At 54.2% G+C, this 17,473-nt stretch overlaps 1 protein-coding gene across 5 annotated transcripts; it reads left to right on the forward strand.

The window, feature by feature from the left end:
• The first annotated feature begins 1,641 nt into the window (after positions 1–1,641).
• Chst1 (carbohydrate sulfotransferase 1) lies at positions 1,642–17,262 on the forward strand. 5 transcript variants are annotated; one of them, XM_030252202.1, is made up of 4 exons: positions 1,642–2,158; positions 3,124–3,232; positions 13,704–13,833; positions 15,153–17,262. In XM_030252202.1, exon 4 carries the CDS (start codon positions 15,195–15,197, stop codon positions 16,428–16,430), a length of 1,236 nt encoding a protein of 411 aa, XP_030108062.1. In that variant the 5' UTR covers positions 1,642–2,158; positions 3,124–3,232; positions 13,704–13,833; positions 15,153–15,194; the 3' UTR covers positions 16,431–17,262. The 5 variants fall into 5 exon arrangements, with proteins under 5 accessions (XP_030108062.1, XP_030108063.1, NP_001343481.1 ...); XM_030252203.1 differs by having other exon boundaries at positions 3,129–3,232; NM_001356552.1 differs by lacking the exon at positions 3,124–3,232 and adding an exon at positions 10,277–10,480 and having other exon boundaries at positions 1,717–2,158.
• Positions 17,263–17,473: the final 211 nt, after the last annotated feature.

The following is a 17,473-nucleotide window of genomic DNA, read 5'->3' on the forward strand; positions in this document are numbered from 1 at the left end:
TGGTCATGTCAAAACACAGCCACTTACCATGGAGGTGGGCAAGTGACTAAAGCCCTGTGATGCTGGGGCTGAGGTCTGGTGCCCTATAGCCCTGGCTGCAGAGGGTGGAGGTGGGGGTGGGGGATGCCGGGTACAGCTGCAGCTGGAGCTGCTGCATCAGGGATGTCAGGAAAGGCGATGTTAGTTGTCTTCTCTGAGGAGGTGGTGGGGGACAGGAGTTTATAGTTAGGGGTTGGCAACTGTAACCAAGACAAATGACCATGTGGCCTACTGGGACCCTTGGAGCAGAGGTCTTCACGTCATCTGGTTCCATGTGAAGCCTTTTCTGAAGATATGCCCCTTGGGGTCTCCGGGAGACTCCTAGACATTATGTTATTCCCTTCTTAGCGAACAAGTAAGCATCCACCCAAGCTAACATGGGAGCTGTTGCCCTAGGAGATAAGAAAAAGCACCTCCATTTTTCCTCGTGAGGAAACTGAGGCACGGGTGGGGGAGGACTGCATCACATGGTCACACAGCAGACTCACAAAGGCTCCTCTGCACTGAGAACTTCCAGGTGAATATAACCTCATTAAAAAACAAAACAAAACAAAAAAAAAACCCGTTGTTCTCTGCACCGTATCAGGAGTGACAGACGGATGGACAGATCGTGTTCTAGGAGACGTAAGAGACGGTGGAGATGGAAGCCCACTCCTTTGGACGATCGCTACCACTCTGGACAAAGTCTACTACTGCCTTTGGTCCAGAGCCCTGCAAAGTACCTACACATCTTCAGATGGGAAACAGGTCAGGATGGGGTCTGGGTTTGTGCGCATGGACACCTTGGTGGCCAATGGTAGAAGTGGGTTTTCCCTCCTCTTCAGTTCAGGGCCACAGGCATTCCTCTGCTGGCTTCATTTTTCCTCCAGGCCACACTGAGGGCTCAGGGGTATGTTTCTCTTGTCACTAGCTATAGTGTTCGGTGCTTCTGACATGCAGGAGATGCTCAGTCGATATTTATGCAGAGAACGAAGGACCACTGTAGTGCCAGGGCTTTGCCGCTGTCCTGGTCCCACAAGTGCAGCTTGTGGACTGGTAACTACCTGGGAAGACAGATGCAGCCTAGGAGGAAGGGGCTGGGCAGGATGGAAAGCTTCCTCTAGCAAAGGAACTCTAGTGTCCGACTAACTGGCCAGCTCCACCCAGCCCCTGCTGAAAGGGGATGACAGGATCTGGGGCAAATGAAACATTTCTTTAGTTGTGGGTGATGGAAGAGAAGCAGGGGCATGTAGTGGAATATCGACTTCAGTTCTGGGTTTGGGAGTCTCTGATTGCCCTGGCTGGGGAAAGGAGCCAGGGTCAGGTTGGGGCTGTAGCCAGACTTGGGTATCCAGAGGCTTTGGCTGCATAGATAGAGCCATGCCTTCGCTAGGGCGGGTGTAGGGGGAGAGGGCAGGCCAAGAGGTACCCGTGCTGCTGCCGCTTGGCCTCCTCAACTCGGGGGTGGGGGGTGGGGGGTGCGGGGTGGAGGGTGGGGGGTGTGGCTGCCTCGGCCCGCCGGTGGGTTGGCTCCGGAGCCCTGCTAGTGGGGGTGTCCCGGCGCTCCCGGCCTGGGCTGCGCGGGGGGGGGGGGGGCGGGAGGGCGCGCGCTGACGGGGTCGGGCGGAGAGGGGGCGGGCGGCGCTGGGGGTGGAGCCGGGACCGCAGCGCCTGCCACCCGCTAGCTCGGCGCTGAAGCAACCACCGCTGCTTTTGACTCCGAGACGCAAGGAGGGTACTCCGTGAGGCTCTGGCCTCCGAGGCTGCTGCTGTCCTCCGGAGACTGGGGCTGCAGTGCTCGGTGTCCCGGTGCCTGGCCCTGATCTCTCTCTCTCTCTCTCTCTCTCTCTCTCTCTCTCTCTCTCTCTCTCTCTCTCTCTCATCAGGAAAAGGCACTGTGCAGAGCGAGCCACCCGGAGCTAGCGCCCCCGAGCCATGGAGAGGGGCCCGTGAGGGACGCGCGGAGGCGGAGGAAGAGGCTTGGGAGGAGGGAGGCCGAGGAGCAGGGCGCGGGAGGAGGAGGATGCCGCCGCCACCTCCACCGCCACCACCACCCGCGGGCCCCCGGAGAGCCTGACTCTAGACTAAGGATGGAGCCAGCGCTGGGCGCTGCAGCGGCTCCCGGCGCGCCCGCCACCAGGTATCGGCCGGGTCTCCCGGGCCCCGGGGCAGGCGGGAACGGACTGCACCGCAACAGCCGGGAGGGGCGGGGGCGCGGGCGCGGCGGGAGACGCCCCTAGCTCAGGGCCGGTGTCTCTGGGCGGTGCGCGGAGGCGGTGGCTAGGGACCGCAGAGTGCTGGGCGCTGGGAGAGGTTGGCTGGGGCTAGTAGCCCTCCGGAGAGCTCCGCGATCGCTCCTGACCTCCTCCTCTGGTGAGGGCAGCAAACTTGGGATAAACGTCTGCCCGGGGCTCCTGTTCTGCTGCTGCGGTACCCGCTCGGGTGTCTGCTCCGGGTTGATCATGCAACAGCCTGCTAGACCCGAGCGGCCGAGGTTGCCAGAGACCCTGAGGTTCCCGTGCCTCCTCTAACTTTACAAACCAGGCTTACACCCTGAGGCAAAGCACTGTCCCGGCCTCTTGCTTATAGCCTCGGTCTTGTATCGGCTTCTACTATGCTGGTGATAGGCTGGGCCCTTAGGAGACTAGGGCTGCCTGACGGTGCAGAGCTTCCCCCCACGCGAGGCCAAAACAATCCTAGCACCTCTCTGAGTAGGATATGGGGTGGTCAGCTTCTTTCGGGGTCCAGGGAGGGACACGGTGCTTGACTTTACAGTAACAGTAGACAGTGGCCCTAGCTGGAATCTATGGGTTAAAAGGCCACGCTATCTGAGGAAGGAAGGTCCTGCTAGGATGGCACCTTGGCTTGATTTCAGGTACCTCACCATGTCACCTCTCCCTACTCCAGGTCTGCCTCTTTTTAAGATTACATTCCTAGTACCCACTTCCTGATGGGCTTAACCGTTTAAGCAAGAGGCTTCTGGACACCAAGGCTTTTGGGGTCCAGGACCAGGGATGTTATAGCTGACTGCTGAGAGGTTGAGGCTGGGACAGGGGAGGTGCATGTCCAAACAGTGACAGGAATTCAGCCCACTGTCTTCTGGAGCCTAGGGACATAGGAAGACACCTATGGTGGAGGCAGGAGGCAAGCATCCTGGCTGAGCAGAGAACTGGGAGCCACTTGGGAAACCCAAGGATACCAGTGGATGTAAGAGGCAAGTTGAGATGGGCTCATAGGCTAGGGAGATACTTTCCGGGGTTTCTTAGCCCTTTAGATGGGACCAGGCTGTCTCACAAAGAGATCTTACCTGGCAGGCAGTTCCCAGGCCCCAGTCCCCAGTAGCTGCCACACTTGTAGGCATCCTGATGACCCTGTTTCTTTTTCAAAGTGCTTCTATCGTCATGACTCACACTCTGGAGTCACCAGGGAGGTATCAAGCTTCCACCCTAGTCTATTCCCCGCCCTCTTGGGTCTTTAGGGAGCTGCCAGGAAAGGAGGGGGTGGATATGCCCTTGGTCTTGGACCCCTGCAGGAGCCTAGTGTGACAAACTTTCATTGCTTGCTGGTGGGTGAGTTGGCTCGAGACCAGCAGTCCAGGTCATGGTATCTGTGGGGAGAGGAGGGGTGTGCAAGTGAGAGAAAGCCATTGATGATTATGCCCCAATATTGCTGGAGCTTTGAGATCAGGACCCCCCCCCCTTCTCTGTCCCCTAACTCCTTGGTTTCTTCATCTCAGAGCAAAAACCCCCTCCCCGACTCCAAATCCAAATTTCCCTTTTTGCCGAGTGGTTGTGAAGCTTTGGGTTAATGGCTCCCTTCTGAGCATCCTAAGTTAGCCCACTTCCTCCTACCCTCGCCCCCATGTCCTGTCGGCTCAGTGCAGGCTCTGATTCAAGGTGTGGGTTTAGATTCTCAGTGCCCTCTCCCAAGGGCCCTGGCTCCAAAGGGAGGGTGGCACTGGGGAATGCTAGTGCAGGGAGTAAGTCAGGCTGCACTGGAGGAGGGACCTAGCTTTGTTCGACTGAGTCTGAAAGAGCCCTGGGTGTCAGGTTCTCAGTGAGACCTGGTTTGTGCGGCCCCCCACTCCCCCCCCCGTCCCGTCCCCAGCCCCCTCTTGCCCATCGGCTATGCCCCATCCTTTTACATAGGGAGTCTGAATTGGTGTGAGGAGGGAGCATTTGATAGTCATAATCTGGTTCAGAGAAGGTCCCGAAGCCCTGAGTCACTGTATGGTTTCCATGGAAACAGACTTGTTCAGAGGACTCGATGTAGCAAGGCATTGGGAGGGGGGAGGGAAACATATAGTAAAATCAGGCTCCACAAGTGTGATGGAGCTGGACCAACTCCCTTTGGTGGGAAAGACAGAGGAACAAGGAAGGTTCTGGCCTCCGAGGGGAGGCTGCTTCTCTCCACCCGCACACAAGGGATTCTCCGTCGGGGCGGCTGACAGGCAGGCAACCGACACTTCCGTGGATCTTCTGGGCAGGTTCCCAAGCTTCTGGTGATCTCTCAATGCCTCGGTTTCTTTCTTTGTAAACTGAGGGTTGCAAGAATCCTCACCTAAAAGATCCCCGAAGGTCAAGTTCATTAACGTGGAGCACATAACAAAACCACAGAGTGTGTTGGGAGAGTGTCATGGTTACTTATTTAACGGGGAAAGGGTTCACCTGGCTCCCTCGCCTGTATCCCAGCTGGCGGTCTGACATCTGTGCCTGGACTGGCCTGCTTGGGAAAGGTGGTCTTCTGTAGCCCTGGCACCCCTGCTGGGAGTCAGCCACTTGGTTCATCACATAGAGATTTATTTAGGATTGTTCAGCCTGGTACTTTGCAGCCCTGGCTCTTATTTGAGACTCTATCCACCCAGGAATCTTGTATGAAGAAGAGGCCACATGGCTTTGCCTTAGCATCCTGAGAGAGGGTTGGTTGCTGAGTTCTTTGGGGCTAGGATGGAAGAGATATAGACAGAAGGGGGCCCTATGGCAGAGAGACGGGTTCAGCCCCAGTCCCCCAATCCTGGGGAGGGTGCCCATGAGGTTATGAGAATCAGGACCCCAGAGCAAAGTCCTTAAGGTTTGGCGCCTCCATTGCCCAGCTGTTGGGGCAGGGAGAGGTTTATTCTAACAGTGCCAACTTCAGCAGCGTCAGGGAGTGTAGTGGGTTGGGAGCATGGCCTAGGAAGATTCAGGCTGAAAGTGACACACTAGGAAGATTCAGGCTGGCAGTGACACACAAGCAGAGTCTCCTCCCCAGGCCCCTTCTCACGGTAGCACCCCCATGGCTTGCCCACTCTTAGAAGGGGGAATTTTGCCTCAAATTCCCCAAACTCCTTCTACCCACCCGTACCAGCTATCTCAGCTGCAGGGGAGTTATCTGCTGGCTCTTGTATTTTACAGATGCCAAAAATAAGATTCCTGGGGGTTGCCTGCTCAGCCAGGCCAGGTTCTAAGCTAGCTGTGACCCCTCCTCGTCTGATCATCAGCCAGGATGGGGGAGGGTGAATGGCAGAGGGGGCTCTTCCCCCCCCACCCCCAGTCAGCTCTCCAAGAAGCTTGGTAACTGCCTTCCACCCCCACCCCAGCCCGTCCCCACCAGCTATCAGGGTCTCTGCCTTGGGTCTCCCTGGATCACTTTGCTGTCCTCATTGGTGTTCACAACATCTTACAATTTAATATCCTCTGCAAATTTCATTAACGGAGTGTTTACTCCCTCTCTCAGGATCATTAATGAAGATGTTAGATAAGATCTGGCCTGGCACCAGCCGGGCAGCCCTGCCCCCACTCCTGGACTCTTCGCCTTCTAGCCCTTGCCCGTGGCCTTGCCTCCTCCACTCAGGACTCTTGGGACATACCCCCTCCTGCCTTTAGGCCCCATAACAAGAGCTGAGGGCCAAGTCTGTTTGAATTAATTTTGTAAGATTACTCAAGGCGCTGTATCAAATGCTTTGCTAAAAATCAAGATATATTACCCTGCCTGCATTTCCTTCATCTACCAGCCTTGTAATTCTATCAAGAAAGCTATCAAGTTTGTCAGGCATGATTTGTTCTCTATAAATCCCCATGGTGCCGTGTGGGGGCACAGGGTTCCTGAGTTTTCTAAATGTTTAGAGATTCTCTCTTTGTGCTTGTTCCTTGATGAGAGCCGGAAGGCTGGGAACTGGGAATTGTTGGGAGCATGGCCTCCTTCACAGGGACAGGGAGGAAGGCGAGGGCCTGCTTTTCTCTGGAGTCTCTGGAGTGCCCGTGATTTATTTGGGACTTCTGAGTGAACAGGTACCCCAAGCTCAGCATCATCGTGGGGGGGGGCGGCGGGGCGGGGAGGAATCCCTGGAACTGTTTTTTGATTTGTTTTATTTTTGTTTTGTTGTTTTGTTGTTGTTGTTGTTAAGGATTCTGCAGGATAGAGAAAATGGCAGGCAGGTGAGAACTCATTGTACTGGATTCTATTGAGTCCCATGAATTGGGCATGACTTTCCCTTCCTGTGTGCCGGGCTCAGAGAGGGTCAGGCTGCCTAAGGCTTAGGGTTCTGCCTTCTACCCTCCTGCATTGCTCAGGCATGGCATGCCTACAGATCAGCAGGGTCAGAAAAACTAAGTAGGAGGTCCAGATTTTGTGGGGGGCCGGAGGGAAAGGGAAGGGAGGCATACAGGCAAGCTTGAAGACCGGGGAACCTCCCTGGCCTCACTGTGCTACTTCTGAGTTGTGTGATCCATCCATCTAAGTGTCCTTTCTTTAAGGAGGGAATTACATGCTATTTTATTATGTGTGTACCCATGTGGATGTGTGTATGTCGCAGCACCTGGGAGGAAGGAGGTCAGTGGATAACTCGTGGGTGGTTTTTCTACTGTGAGGGTAAACTCTGAACACCAGGCTCACTGGCAGTCACCTTTACTTGATGAGATAGCTCTCTGGCCCATTATATAACCTTTATAAGCCTCGCTTGTGAAGTGGACACAGCTGTGCCTGCACTCTGAGCTTGCAGTAGGTCTCCTGGGGTGATGTGTGGCAGCCACATCACGGTTCTGAACTCTAGGGGAACAGCTACATTACACCTCACTCTCGACATCTTTGCTCATAGCGGCCAGAGATGCTCATTCTACCTGTCAGGAGCATGGATAGGGTGTGAGGCTCCCTAGGTCTGTTACCTGAGAGGCGGCAAATGAGACAAGCCAGGATGTCTTTGGTGCCAGCTCCGGGGGCGAGGTCTGAGCATAGAGAGAAGGGTTGCCTCTCCAGGCATTGAGCCTAAGCCCTGCCTTTCAGTCCACACCTTGTAGTCATCAAGTCATTCTCTGATGATCTCTGGTTGCAGACTATTGTTACATTCCTGGGTCATGACTTCTAGATCACAACTCCCCAAGAGCCCCAAGTTGGGGTGGAGAAGGTATCAGGGATGCATCCACTTGTGGTCATCTTTGTTCTTGTCATTCAGTAGGGAAGGGTAAACTCTCGGAGGCACTGTGAGAGTCAGGTCCATTCACATGCCAGGTTGGGAAGCCACAGGCAGTGTCCACCCCCAGAATCTGATCTTGTCAGTAGATGTGGGGCTGAGGGTGGACGGTAAGGTCATGAGCTCCTCTAGTCTATTTGGGGCAACCTCATTGTTTCCGGTGCCTGGTGCTCACTGCATCTGCATCTCTGGTGTCCTGGTTGTTCTTAGGTGTGGCCTGGGGCTTAAGCTCTGTGGTTGCAACCAGGGTTTGGGTCATTGTGGTTGAATGGATACCCTTGCCTCCGTGTAGACTTGCAGTTTTTTTTTGTTTGTTTGTTTGTTTGTTTTTCTGAATTTGCTTCCCACTTGTTTTGGCCTTTCTGCTCCGCATGAGGGAGAACCCCTCTTTGTGGTTTTTTTGGTCCATAGTCATTTCTGGGTCGGCTCCATCCCACCTGAGAGGTGCCCCATCCTCTCTCACTATCTCAACCCCATCTCTTGCACACACAGGGCAGTTGGGCCTCATACAGGTGGCTGGAGACCAGGATCTAAGGACGAAGGCACAGGGGGTCCCTCTGCCAGCTGCCAGCTGGGCAATGGCTGCGGCTGCTCAGGCTCCTGTTGATAGTTTTTCATCTGTGGATTTGGGTGGATGACTGAAGCCCAGACCAAGCCGGGATCCAATGGGTGGGGCCTCAGTATTACTCTGACTGGACAGGCTATGGCTGTGCTGAGGAGGGGGGGAGGGGGCAGGAAACCAGGGCCTTCCCGTCTAGTGCTGGGGCAGTAGTTCCGTCTCCCACAGGCTGGCCCGGCTGAGACAGGGACCAGCCTTCTGACTCATCTCTCCTCTCAGGTTCCTGTCCACTAGGCCCTTGTGTCAGCACAGGAGGATGGTCACTCACCCCACAGCAGGCTTTGCTCCCAGGCTACCAGACACCTGACAGGAGTTGCTTCCTTTCCTGAAAGCTGAGGGTCCTGCGGGTGGGACTCAAGCCACACCCGTGAGCCTTTCCGAGGATTGTTGTGGTCTAGGCTAGCCCCTGAGCTCACACCAGTGGACACCCCTCCATGAGTCTTGCCTGTACCCAGGTTGTGCTGAGCTGCTCCACCCTCTGCTTCCAGCTTCTTGCTTCCGGCTGTGATCGCTCTGTTTTCTTTCATTTCGTACCTCAGAGCAACAGAGGCCAGTAGAGGTTGAGAGTCTTGTTCCAAACTTCTGAGCCATCAGACAGCTGGAGTGAGGGTCTCACCCAGTCTCCCTGTGCAGGTCTTTCCTCTGGTGCCTACCTACTTTACAAAGGGGCTTGTGACAAGTGTTAGTGCCAGTGTCATGGTCACTAGAATGACCTGCCCGGAGATGTCATTCAGCGCGTCAGGCGGCTCTGCCTACGGTGAAAAGATAAAGGATTAGCGACAGTATGATTGGGTCTGCCTTGCATTCTGGGGATGTTCAAAAGAGGGTCTGGTTGTGTCTAAGAACTCCAGAGGTCGCTCGCCGAACACCTTGCTGTGTCATGCAGATCCTGTAGACCTTACTGAGGTTAACGTGGACACGGCCATGTTACCAAGGGGGAAGCTCTTTGCTTCCAGTGTTCCCTGGATTGGTCACCATTCCTGCACGGTCACTCTGTGTTCTTCAGACTGCTAATTCTGAAGGCTGCCCCAGCACACGGCCACAGGGAACTCAGTGGTCCTTGGTTTTTGTGGGTTGTGTGGGATCTTGGGTTCATGGTGCTGTGTGGCTTTGGAGACGTCTTGGGAGATCTCGTGACCCCAGCCCCTATCAATCAGCCAGATGTCTTTTGGTCATATGCTTTACTGCTATCTCTTGGCTCTTGTGGAACATGTAACTGAGTTATTTCCCTTTTCTCATTGGCTGCCAGGAAGCTCTATCCCATAAGCCTACACATTGGCAATTAGAGCTGACCCAGCCCCTTCTTTTAGGCTTTCACAATCCTGTGTTCTTGTTGCCTCATTTTCATGGCCGAGTTTCACTTGAGAGGATATAATCCCCTGGCTCTTCTGTTTCTTTAGCCTTTAACTAAATAAACATCGATGGTGGGTGGGTCAGGGCTGGCTAAGCAGGTTAAAACGTGTGGTTTCCCCGAGGCTACCATCTAGCTAACTTCTTCCCTGCCCAAGTCCTCTGTCCCCTGCTTGGATGTCTGCATAGTATGCTGGTGCCTTGGAATCTCTGTGTCCTGGGTTTGCTCAGGTAGTGGATGTTCAGCTTCATGTTCCCCCGGCTCTCTGTTCCCTGCTCCCCATGCCGCTTTAAGAGCATTTTGAAGAAAGAAGCCACCTGTGCAAGCTTAGCCTCAGCCACTCCCTGCACAACTCCCAGCTCCCTCTGAGGCCACCTCAGCAGTCTGCAGCCAATCACAGGTCCTCACGTCCACCTGAGCAGGGCTAATGCTTGGTGCTAAGACAAGGAAGTCTTGACAAGATGTGTTGAAAGTTGGGGGTAGGGGGGTGGGGTGGAGAGAAAGGCTGGTAAGCAGTGTCATTGGGGTGAAGAAGAAAGCCTCAAGGCTGGGGTGAGGTGACAGGGATGGTTCTCAGTCACCAACCCTGTCCTCAGACACCTCTCCAGCTCTCCATGGGTACATGGTCACTGTATTTCCACAGAAAATAAACTTAAAGCTCATTGCAGACTGTGCCCACTGCTTTATAGGCTCTTGGGTCCTCTTCTCCCAGGCAGCCATACTAGCATAGTGCATAAGGTTCCAGGGGCCGTTCATGCGTTGTGTGCACAGTTGGACACACGTGCTTTGTGGTTTTCCTTGACGTGGTTTTCTTTGTTTGCTTTTGGCTCGTTTCCATAAGCATCGTCTGCCTCGTTCAGAAAGACAGCCCCAGGATGATAGCGTCAGGAACGAGGGAGCCCAGGTTCTGTGGAGTAGAGCAGTAGCCTGCACCCTCCCTTCAGGAGCTTCAAAACGATTCCAAATTGTGTGTGCAAAATTGGGCACAGGAAGCATTTTCTGGGAAGACGGACTGTGTTTCCAAGGAGCCTGTGGAACAGGGAAGGTAAACTGCCTCGCTGTGGTTTGCTGAGATTCCCATAGGGTGGCAAGAGGGACTTGGTGAAGGGCAGAGCCCTTGGGTCCTTGGGCCTATGAGGACAGTGTCAGATGGGGAATCAGGCTGGGTCTGGTGGTTGGTGGGGCATGGCAGAGACACGGGAGCACTGATTTCTTCTGGAGAGTGACTTTGAGCTTTCCCACAGTTCACAGGGCTTCCCTCTGTCTGGGGTGGACTTAGCCTTAACTGGCCCTGAACATGGGGCAGGTCCTTCCAAAGGCAGAGAGGTCCTTGTTAGTGTTTTGGAGGAAAACCCCAGGTACAAAGAGCTTTAGGTCTTGACACACAGTGTCACTCAATCTAGGGACAGGCAGAAGCTGCAGGCCACTCCTGTTAGTGGTGTTCTGTTCAACACTGCTTCTTCAGTCTGGGCAGCGTGAGGGCCGTGCAGGGGTAAAGCCAGACTGCCTATTGCTGCTTGCCTCTTGGTGTGCAGCTGAGGAAGAGTATCTCCGTGGCTCAGAAGCCACCATCCCTCTTCACTGCAATCTGCAGCATCATACTTCCACCCACCGTGGCACCTTTGGCTTCCTCACACAGTAAGAAGATGAGAGCTAGGAGGCTGTACTACCAGTTCTAGCCACTAGAGGGAAGCAGAAATACCATCACAATAGCCTAGCACAGAAAATTCTAGCAGGGCAAGTGGTTTGGGAAGGAGGAGTGGTGGGTAAAGCCCTACAGAGGTCTCTCTCTGTTAGAACAGACTCTAAGGGTAACAGGTAACTAGTTCTGAGGTGCTTCCCTAAGACATAAAGCAAAATTCAGAAATCTAGGCAAGGTTCCCAGCAGGTAAACAATGGAGCTGGGTTGCTCCATGGGGCTGGTGTCAGAGGTTGTCAGAGGTCACTTGTCAAACACAAAGCAGAATCTTGTCCTAATGCTGGGCATGAATAAGTGCATCAAGTCAGTTAGCAAACAATGATCTGGTTAGGCCACCTTTATAGACAGGGGAAGTGAAGCTCAGGCCCAACTGGTGCCTAGCCAGTGTGTGCTTAGCCTCTGACCTGCAGGCTTGAGCCCTTAGTTGCAGATTGGAGCTTCCCTGTATAGCATTCTCCACTCCCAACCTGACCACAGAGCTGCAGTCCAAGCCATCTCCAGGCTGGCCACCAGGTCCTCTGTCTTCTAACAAAAAGGTGGGATTCTGGGCTCCTATGCCCAAGGTTTGATCCAGTAATGAGGGAGGCCATAACAGAAGCCCAGGAAGGGTCGTGGGCCCCCAAGTCTGGCTTGGGAGGACCAGGGCATTGAGAAATCTCTTGCAGAGGCCAAGGTTTGCCTGGGAACCAGAGGACCTGGTTCCAGGGCCTTTGGTTTCCAGGGCAGATGCCTCCAGCATACCAAGGACCCTTGGCCAGCTCTGGGCTTGGCTGTGCCAGGCTGGCAGGAGAGCAGAGCACTTTCAGGGGCTCCAACATCCTCCTTCCTGTTCTCATGCTCTGGCTTTGCCCTCCTGGAAGGTGGGCACATGGCACTCAGCCAGGCTGCAAGCTGGTGACCACAGTGTACCCTCTGAAGCTTGAGGAGTCCCCTCACCTTAGGCCTGGCTTTGAGTTTCTTCAGGGTGGAAGGGAAACTGGGAGAAAGAGCTCGAACCATCTGTTCCCTTCTGGGCAAGATGGAAGGCCCTCCTCTGAAGAAACACTCATTGTGTAATTCTGTCTTTAAAGTTGGAATTGCAGGCCTAAGGGTCAAGAAAAGCTGTTTTGATGCAAACCAAAGGGAATGAAGTAAGAGATGGGCCAGGAGCAGATCCAGCCAAGAGATTTGAAAATGACTTGGAGAGCACCTAGCCTGAGCTGGGATCTTGTCTCTCCCCGCTTCTTGGGGCATGGACTTGGAAAAGCTGTTGTACCCAAAGAGCCTCAACTTTTTTCCCTGCTGTGGGTTGTGAAGTGCTGACATACTAGCTTTGAGGTTGGGGTTGAGGCAGTGTACCTGAGCCTGAGGGTGGGAGACTGGGAGCCCCTTGGGAGTGCTGACTTTCCTTGGTATCAATTCCTATGTAGTTTTTGGTTAGTGCCTGTTGGTCTGGACTGCTGGTAGACATCTATGAAGAAACACAGCTGAGTTTAGTGACCTCACAACTGAAGCAAGGGGGCTGGTATTCCTTGAGGCACTTGTCAGGGACCTGGGATTTGAGTAGAGAGGGCTCCCCATTACTCTCAGCCTTCCCTCCACGGGGCAGAGGCCTCTGCCACAGGGGTTAGGATGGGTGTGGTCCAGATTGTGTGACTTTGAACACACTGAGAGACTCTTACTAAAAATCTGGACTGGACCGCTTGCCCTATTAACTGTCTCTTGGTGGTGACTCGGTGCTGATTTCTGCACATAGTATGGCTTTTTACATTTTAAATAGGAGCCTCAGAGTCCAAACACTGGTAGGCATGGCCATTTTGGCTCAGACCCTGTGCATTTCCCCAGGCTAGCAGAGCCTGCAGCTCCCCATTCTTCCTGGGGACAATGAGCCAATGGTAAAGGGATGAGAGCACAGGTCTGAGCCTGATCCAGAAGGACCCAGGCCCCTGATGTTTCTCACATGTGAGCCATAGACTGATCTTTAAATTCTCCATTTGAGCAATGGAAGTGGGTGGGCTCCTGCCCTACCAGAACAGTTTGTAAGGGATGACAGGGTGCCCAAGATGGCAATGCTTATTTGCTTGGGAGACAGGGGTTCACTTGTCTCCTAGAGTAGCCAGGAAACACAGCAGATTGTGGGAGGGATGTATACAAAGGATGCGAGCTTACACACCAGCCATGAACTTACACACGAGCCACGAGCCAACCAATACATGGACCTCATGGCAAAAAGGATAAAATGCAGTCTGTGACTCAGAACTCATAAACTTACCTGCTCCTATCCTTGCCCCTCCTGTGCTGGTTTGTGGGTGGCCTGGGACAGAATCACGTGCATGTTTGAAGGCCAAGTGTGCTTAAGCATGAGATGTGTCTTAGAGGGGAGGTATACAGGCTCCAGATGGGGGTTGAAGCAGGTCATAGGCCCCAGCAGGCACTGCTACCCGTGATGTGGGTTATACCTGCTTACAGAGTGAATCTGTTTGTTTGGCTAAAGGCCTTAGCCCTGTGCAAGCACTTAGTAGGTATTACCTGAAGTTGTACTGGCTTTGGTGTTTTATTGGGCTTGGTAAAGTTTGCCTTTGGCTTTCAGGTAACTGCTGTGTGTGCTGCATATGGTTGGAAGAAGACCCCTGTCCCCAGCTGTCCCTTTGGAGCTACCTTCTCCACCTGAAGGCCTGAGGTGACTCACTTCCATCACAGGACCAGTTGAATTCCAGAAGGTGAGGCTTGTTTCCACGACTTTCTAATACAGGACCCACGTGGGCTTCTCGCCTGAGACACTTGGGCGCACATGCTAGCCGGCTCCTGCCCACAGGAGCCCTGGGATGGTCAGAAGGAGCATGGCTTGTTAAGGGTGGGATATGCAAGCTGTAGCTTGAAAGTTAGGGCTTCACGGCTCAGGGGTGAGGATAGGTCGGCTGGAGCGCCCGAGACAGTGTCAATGTGGAGAGCAGGCAAAGTCACGTGTCATAGCCTGGGGGCAGACTGTGGGACACAGAAGAAGGGCAAGGAGAGAGGAACTGGTGCCCAAGCCAACCTGCCTGCTGCCTCCACAGCCTGTTGGCCTCGGGGCTGTGCAGATCACTGGTCCGCCTTACAGCAGTCCTTCTTTGGGAGGTGTTGAGGTCCTTGGCACTGAGTCTGGAAGCAGCCCTGGCATCTCTCGGGACCTGGTGGCTGAGGCAGCATCCCCTGGCCTACCTTGTGACAAGCTTGGGACTTGCTTGTTGTGAGCCCATGGGATAGGCTTTCCTTTTCTATTTTCCTGTGGTTCCTCCCTCCCCCTCCTCCACTTTTGTGGACTGAAGGGCTGGGGGAGTAGCTTGGGGCCAGAAACAAGCCCTGAGTCCTATGCAGAGAGATCCATCCCAGTAGCCTCTGGGCCCTGCCCTTGCGCTAGGCCATTTGACTTATAACACTGCAGGTGCCTAGGTAACTGGGCATCTGGAGGCAGCTGGGTGCCCTCATTTGCAAGGTAGCAAGGCCATGGTCTACCCACCGTGGACAGTTCCTGGCCCAGCTGGATTCTGCTGTCAAGTCAGAATTCATGGAGCACAGGGGTCTCTGCTCTCCCGGATTTGTGTTTGGGGAGGGGAATTTGGTGTGCATCTTTCCTTTAAGGGTTAGAGGAAGACAGAGAAAAAGATCATTGTCTGGGGTGGGGGGTGGGTGAGTATCAGCCTGTGGGACTAGAAGATGCTGGCAGGGATCGCAGGCAGTGTCGGGGTGTGGCATGAGCCATCCTCTGGCCCCACCAAGTGTGGAAGCTGGGAGAGTTGGGTTTTGACACAGTAAGCAGGCTGGGCTAGGAAAACCAGAGCTCAACAGGGAGGCCTCTGCAACCACAACTCTCTTAGCTCTTGGGGTCCAGGGAGTCGGTCTGTTTAGCTCTCTGAAGCTCCCGGGAGTCACCAAGAAAATGACAAGTGCCTAGGTATTGTAGGTCTCACGGGATGTGTGAACACTGGGTGTTTTCCTGGACCCCGTGGTGGCTCTTGGCTGTGTGAAGCACCTACCCTTGCCTGTCTCCTGTCCACAGACCCGGTGCCTTGGAGCAACAGCCCCATGACGGTGCCCAGCCATGCAATGTTCTTGGAAGGCTGTCCTCCTCCTCGCCCTGGCCTCCATTGCCATCCAGTACACAGCCATCCGCACTTTCACCGCCAAGTCTTTCCACACTTGCCCTGGGCTGACAGATACTGGCTTGGCAGAGCGGCTGTGTGAGGAGGGCCCTACCTTCTCCTACAACCTCTCCAGGAAGACCCACGTCCTGATCCTGGCCACCACACGCAGTGGCTCTTCCTTTGTGGGCCAGCTCTTCAACCAGCACATGGATGTCTTCTACCTGTTCGAGCCGCTCTATCACGTCCAAAACACGCTCATCCCCCGGTTCACCCAGGGCAAGAGCCCCGCAGATCGCAGGGTCATGCTAGGTGCCAGCCGGGACCTGCTGAGGAGCCTTTATGATTGTGATCTCTACTTTCTGGAGAACTACATCAAGCCACCTCCAGTCAACCACACCACCAACAGGGTCTTCCGCAGAGGGGCCAGCAGGGTCCTTTGCTCCCGTCCAGTGTGTGACCCTCCAGGGTCCTCTGACCTGATCCTGGAGGAGGGGGACTGTGTGCGCATGTGTGGCTTGCTGAACCTGACCTTGGCAGCCGAGGCTTGTCGTGAGCGCAGTCATGTGGCCATCAAGACTGTGCGGGTGCCCGAGGTGAATGACTTGCGGGCTCTAGTGGAAGACCCCAGGCTGAACCTCAAGGTCATCCAGCTGGTGCGAGACCCTCGTGGCATCTTGGCTTCTCGCAGTGAGACCTTCCGGGACACCTACCGGCTCTGGCGGCTTTGGTACGGCACAGGGAGGAAGCCCTACAACCTGGATGTGACACAGCTGACCACTGTGTGTGAGGATTTCTCTAGCTCTGTGTCTACTGGCCTCATGCGGCCCTCCTGGCTCAAGGGCAAGTACATGCTGGTACGTTATGAGGACCTGGCCAGAAATCCAATGAAGAAGACAGAAGAGATCTACGAATTCCTGGGTATCCCCCTGGACAGTCACGTGGCACACTGGATCCAGAACAATACGAGGGGCGACCCCACTTTGGGCAAGCACAAATACAGCACAGTGCGCAACTCTGCAGCCACAGCTGAGAAGTGGCGCTTCCGCCTCTCCTATGACATCGTGGCCTTTGCCCAGAATGCCTGCCAGCAGGTGTTGGCTCAGCTGGGCTACAAGATGGCCAACTCAGAGGAGGAACTGAAGAATCCGGCCATCAGCCTAGTGGAGGAGCGTGACTTCCGCCCTTTTTTGTGACCTGGGTGTGGTGGGGGTGGGAGGCAGGTGGCTCTGGTTTTGCTGACGCGGACCTACTATGGGCCGTCTTTAACTGTTGCCTTATCTCCCTCCTCCCTCTCCCACCCTGTCTGTGTATCCATTCCAGCCCCTGCCCACTCTCCCCTTTCCTTCGCCTCTCCCACACCATCTGTGTGTCCTTCTTGACCTTGCCCACTTCCTTTTCTCCTGCCTCTTTTTGCCCCTGAAATTTGCACTATGTCTCTGGAGGGGAACACTGGGCAGAGGGCGTATGATGTGGGGTTACTCCCCCCACCCCATTTAGACACAAGGATGTTGGGTCTCTGTGAGGATGGGGACGATGTTTACAGGCACCCAATCGCACATTCATTCACACGTGCACACAGGCACACGATGAGAGGCACCCCAGCACACAACTGGTAGTTTTGCAATTGTCTTCTCAAGGTAAGAGGATGGACACAAAGGGGCCGTACCTCCCCAGTTTAAGGAAAGGGTCCATCCCCGCCCCCTTCCTGCTCCCTCCCCTGGAGTAGGGCACCCGTCCCTCCTGCACACCCTTGCCTGGTGGTGAGCAGGGTTTTACTGTGAGGTGAATTGGGACTACTTTCTATTTGGTTTGTGGTGAGCTTGTCTGTCTGAGTCTTGTGGCTACCCCTAGACCAGTAATGGCTAATGAATCTTAGAAGTTTCTGATTGATCTTGGGGTCCCTCTGTGCTATTTCTTTGTGCCAAAAAAAAAAAAAAAAGACAAAAAAAATGTGGATCAGTTTGCAGAGTGAAAATTGAAATGCTTTATTTGTGTTTTCTGTAAATAAAAATGTGCAGTACTGCCTGAGTGTGATTTGGGGGAAGTCTTCGGAATGGTAAGCAATGGGATTTGGATATCCCCAGCTTAGGAGGGAACAGGAAGAAGGAAAAGTGGGAATTAAATGGCAAACCTGCCTTTCAGAACTATTTTATTAAAACAAAACAAAAACAAAAACCCTAGACTATCCTTTTAAAGTTCTTTGATGATTGCATACATGTAAAAGCTCTGCCTTGAT

Source organism: Mus musculus, chromosome 2, assembly GCF_000001635.26.
Source record: "Mus musculus strain C57BL/6J chromosome 2, GRCm38.p6 C57BL/6J".
Classification (NCBI taxonomy): Eukaryota; Metazoa; Chordata; class Mammalia; order Rodentia; family Muridae; genus Mus; species Mus musculus.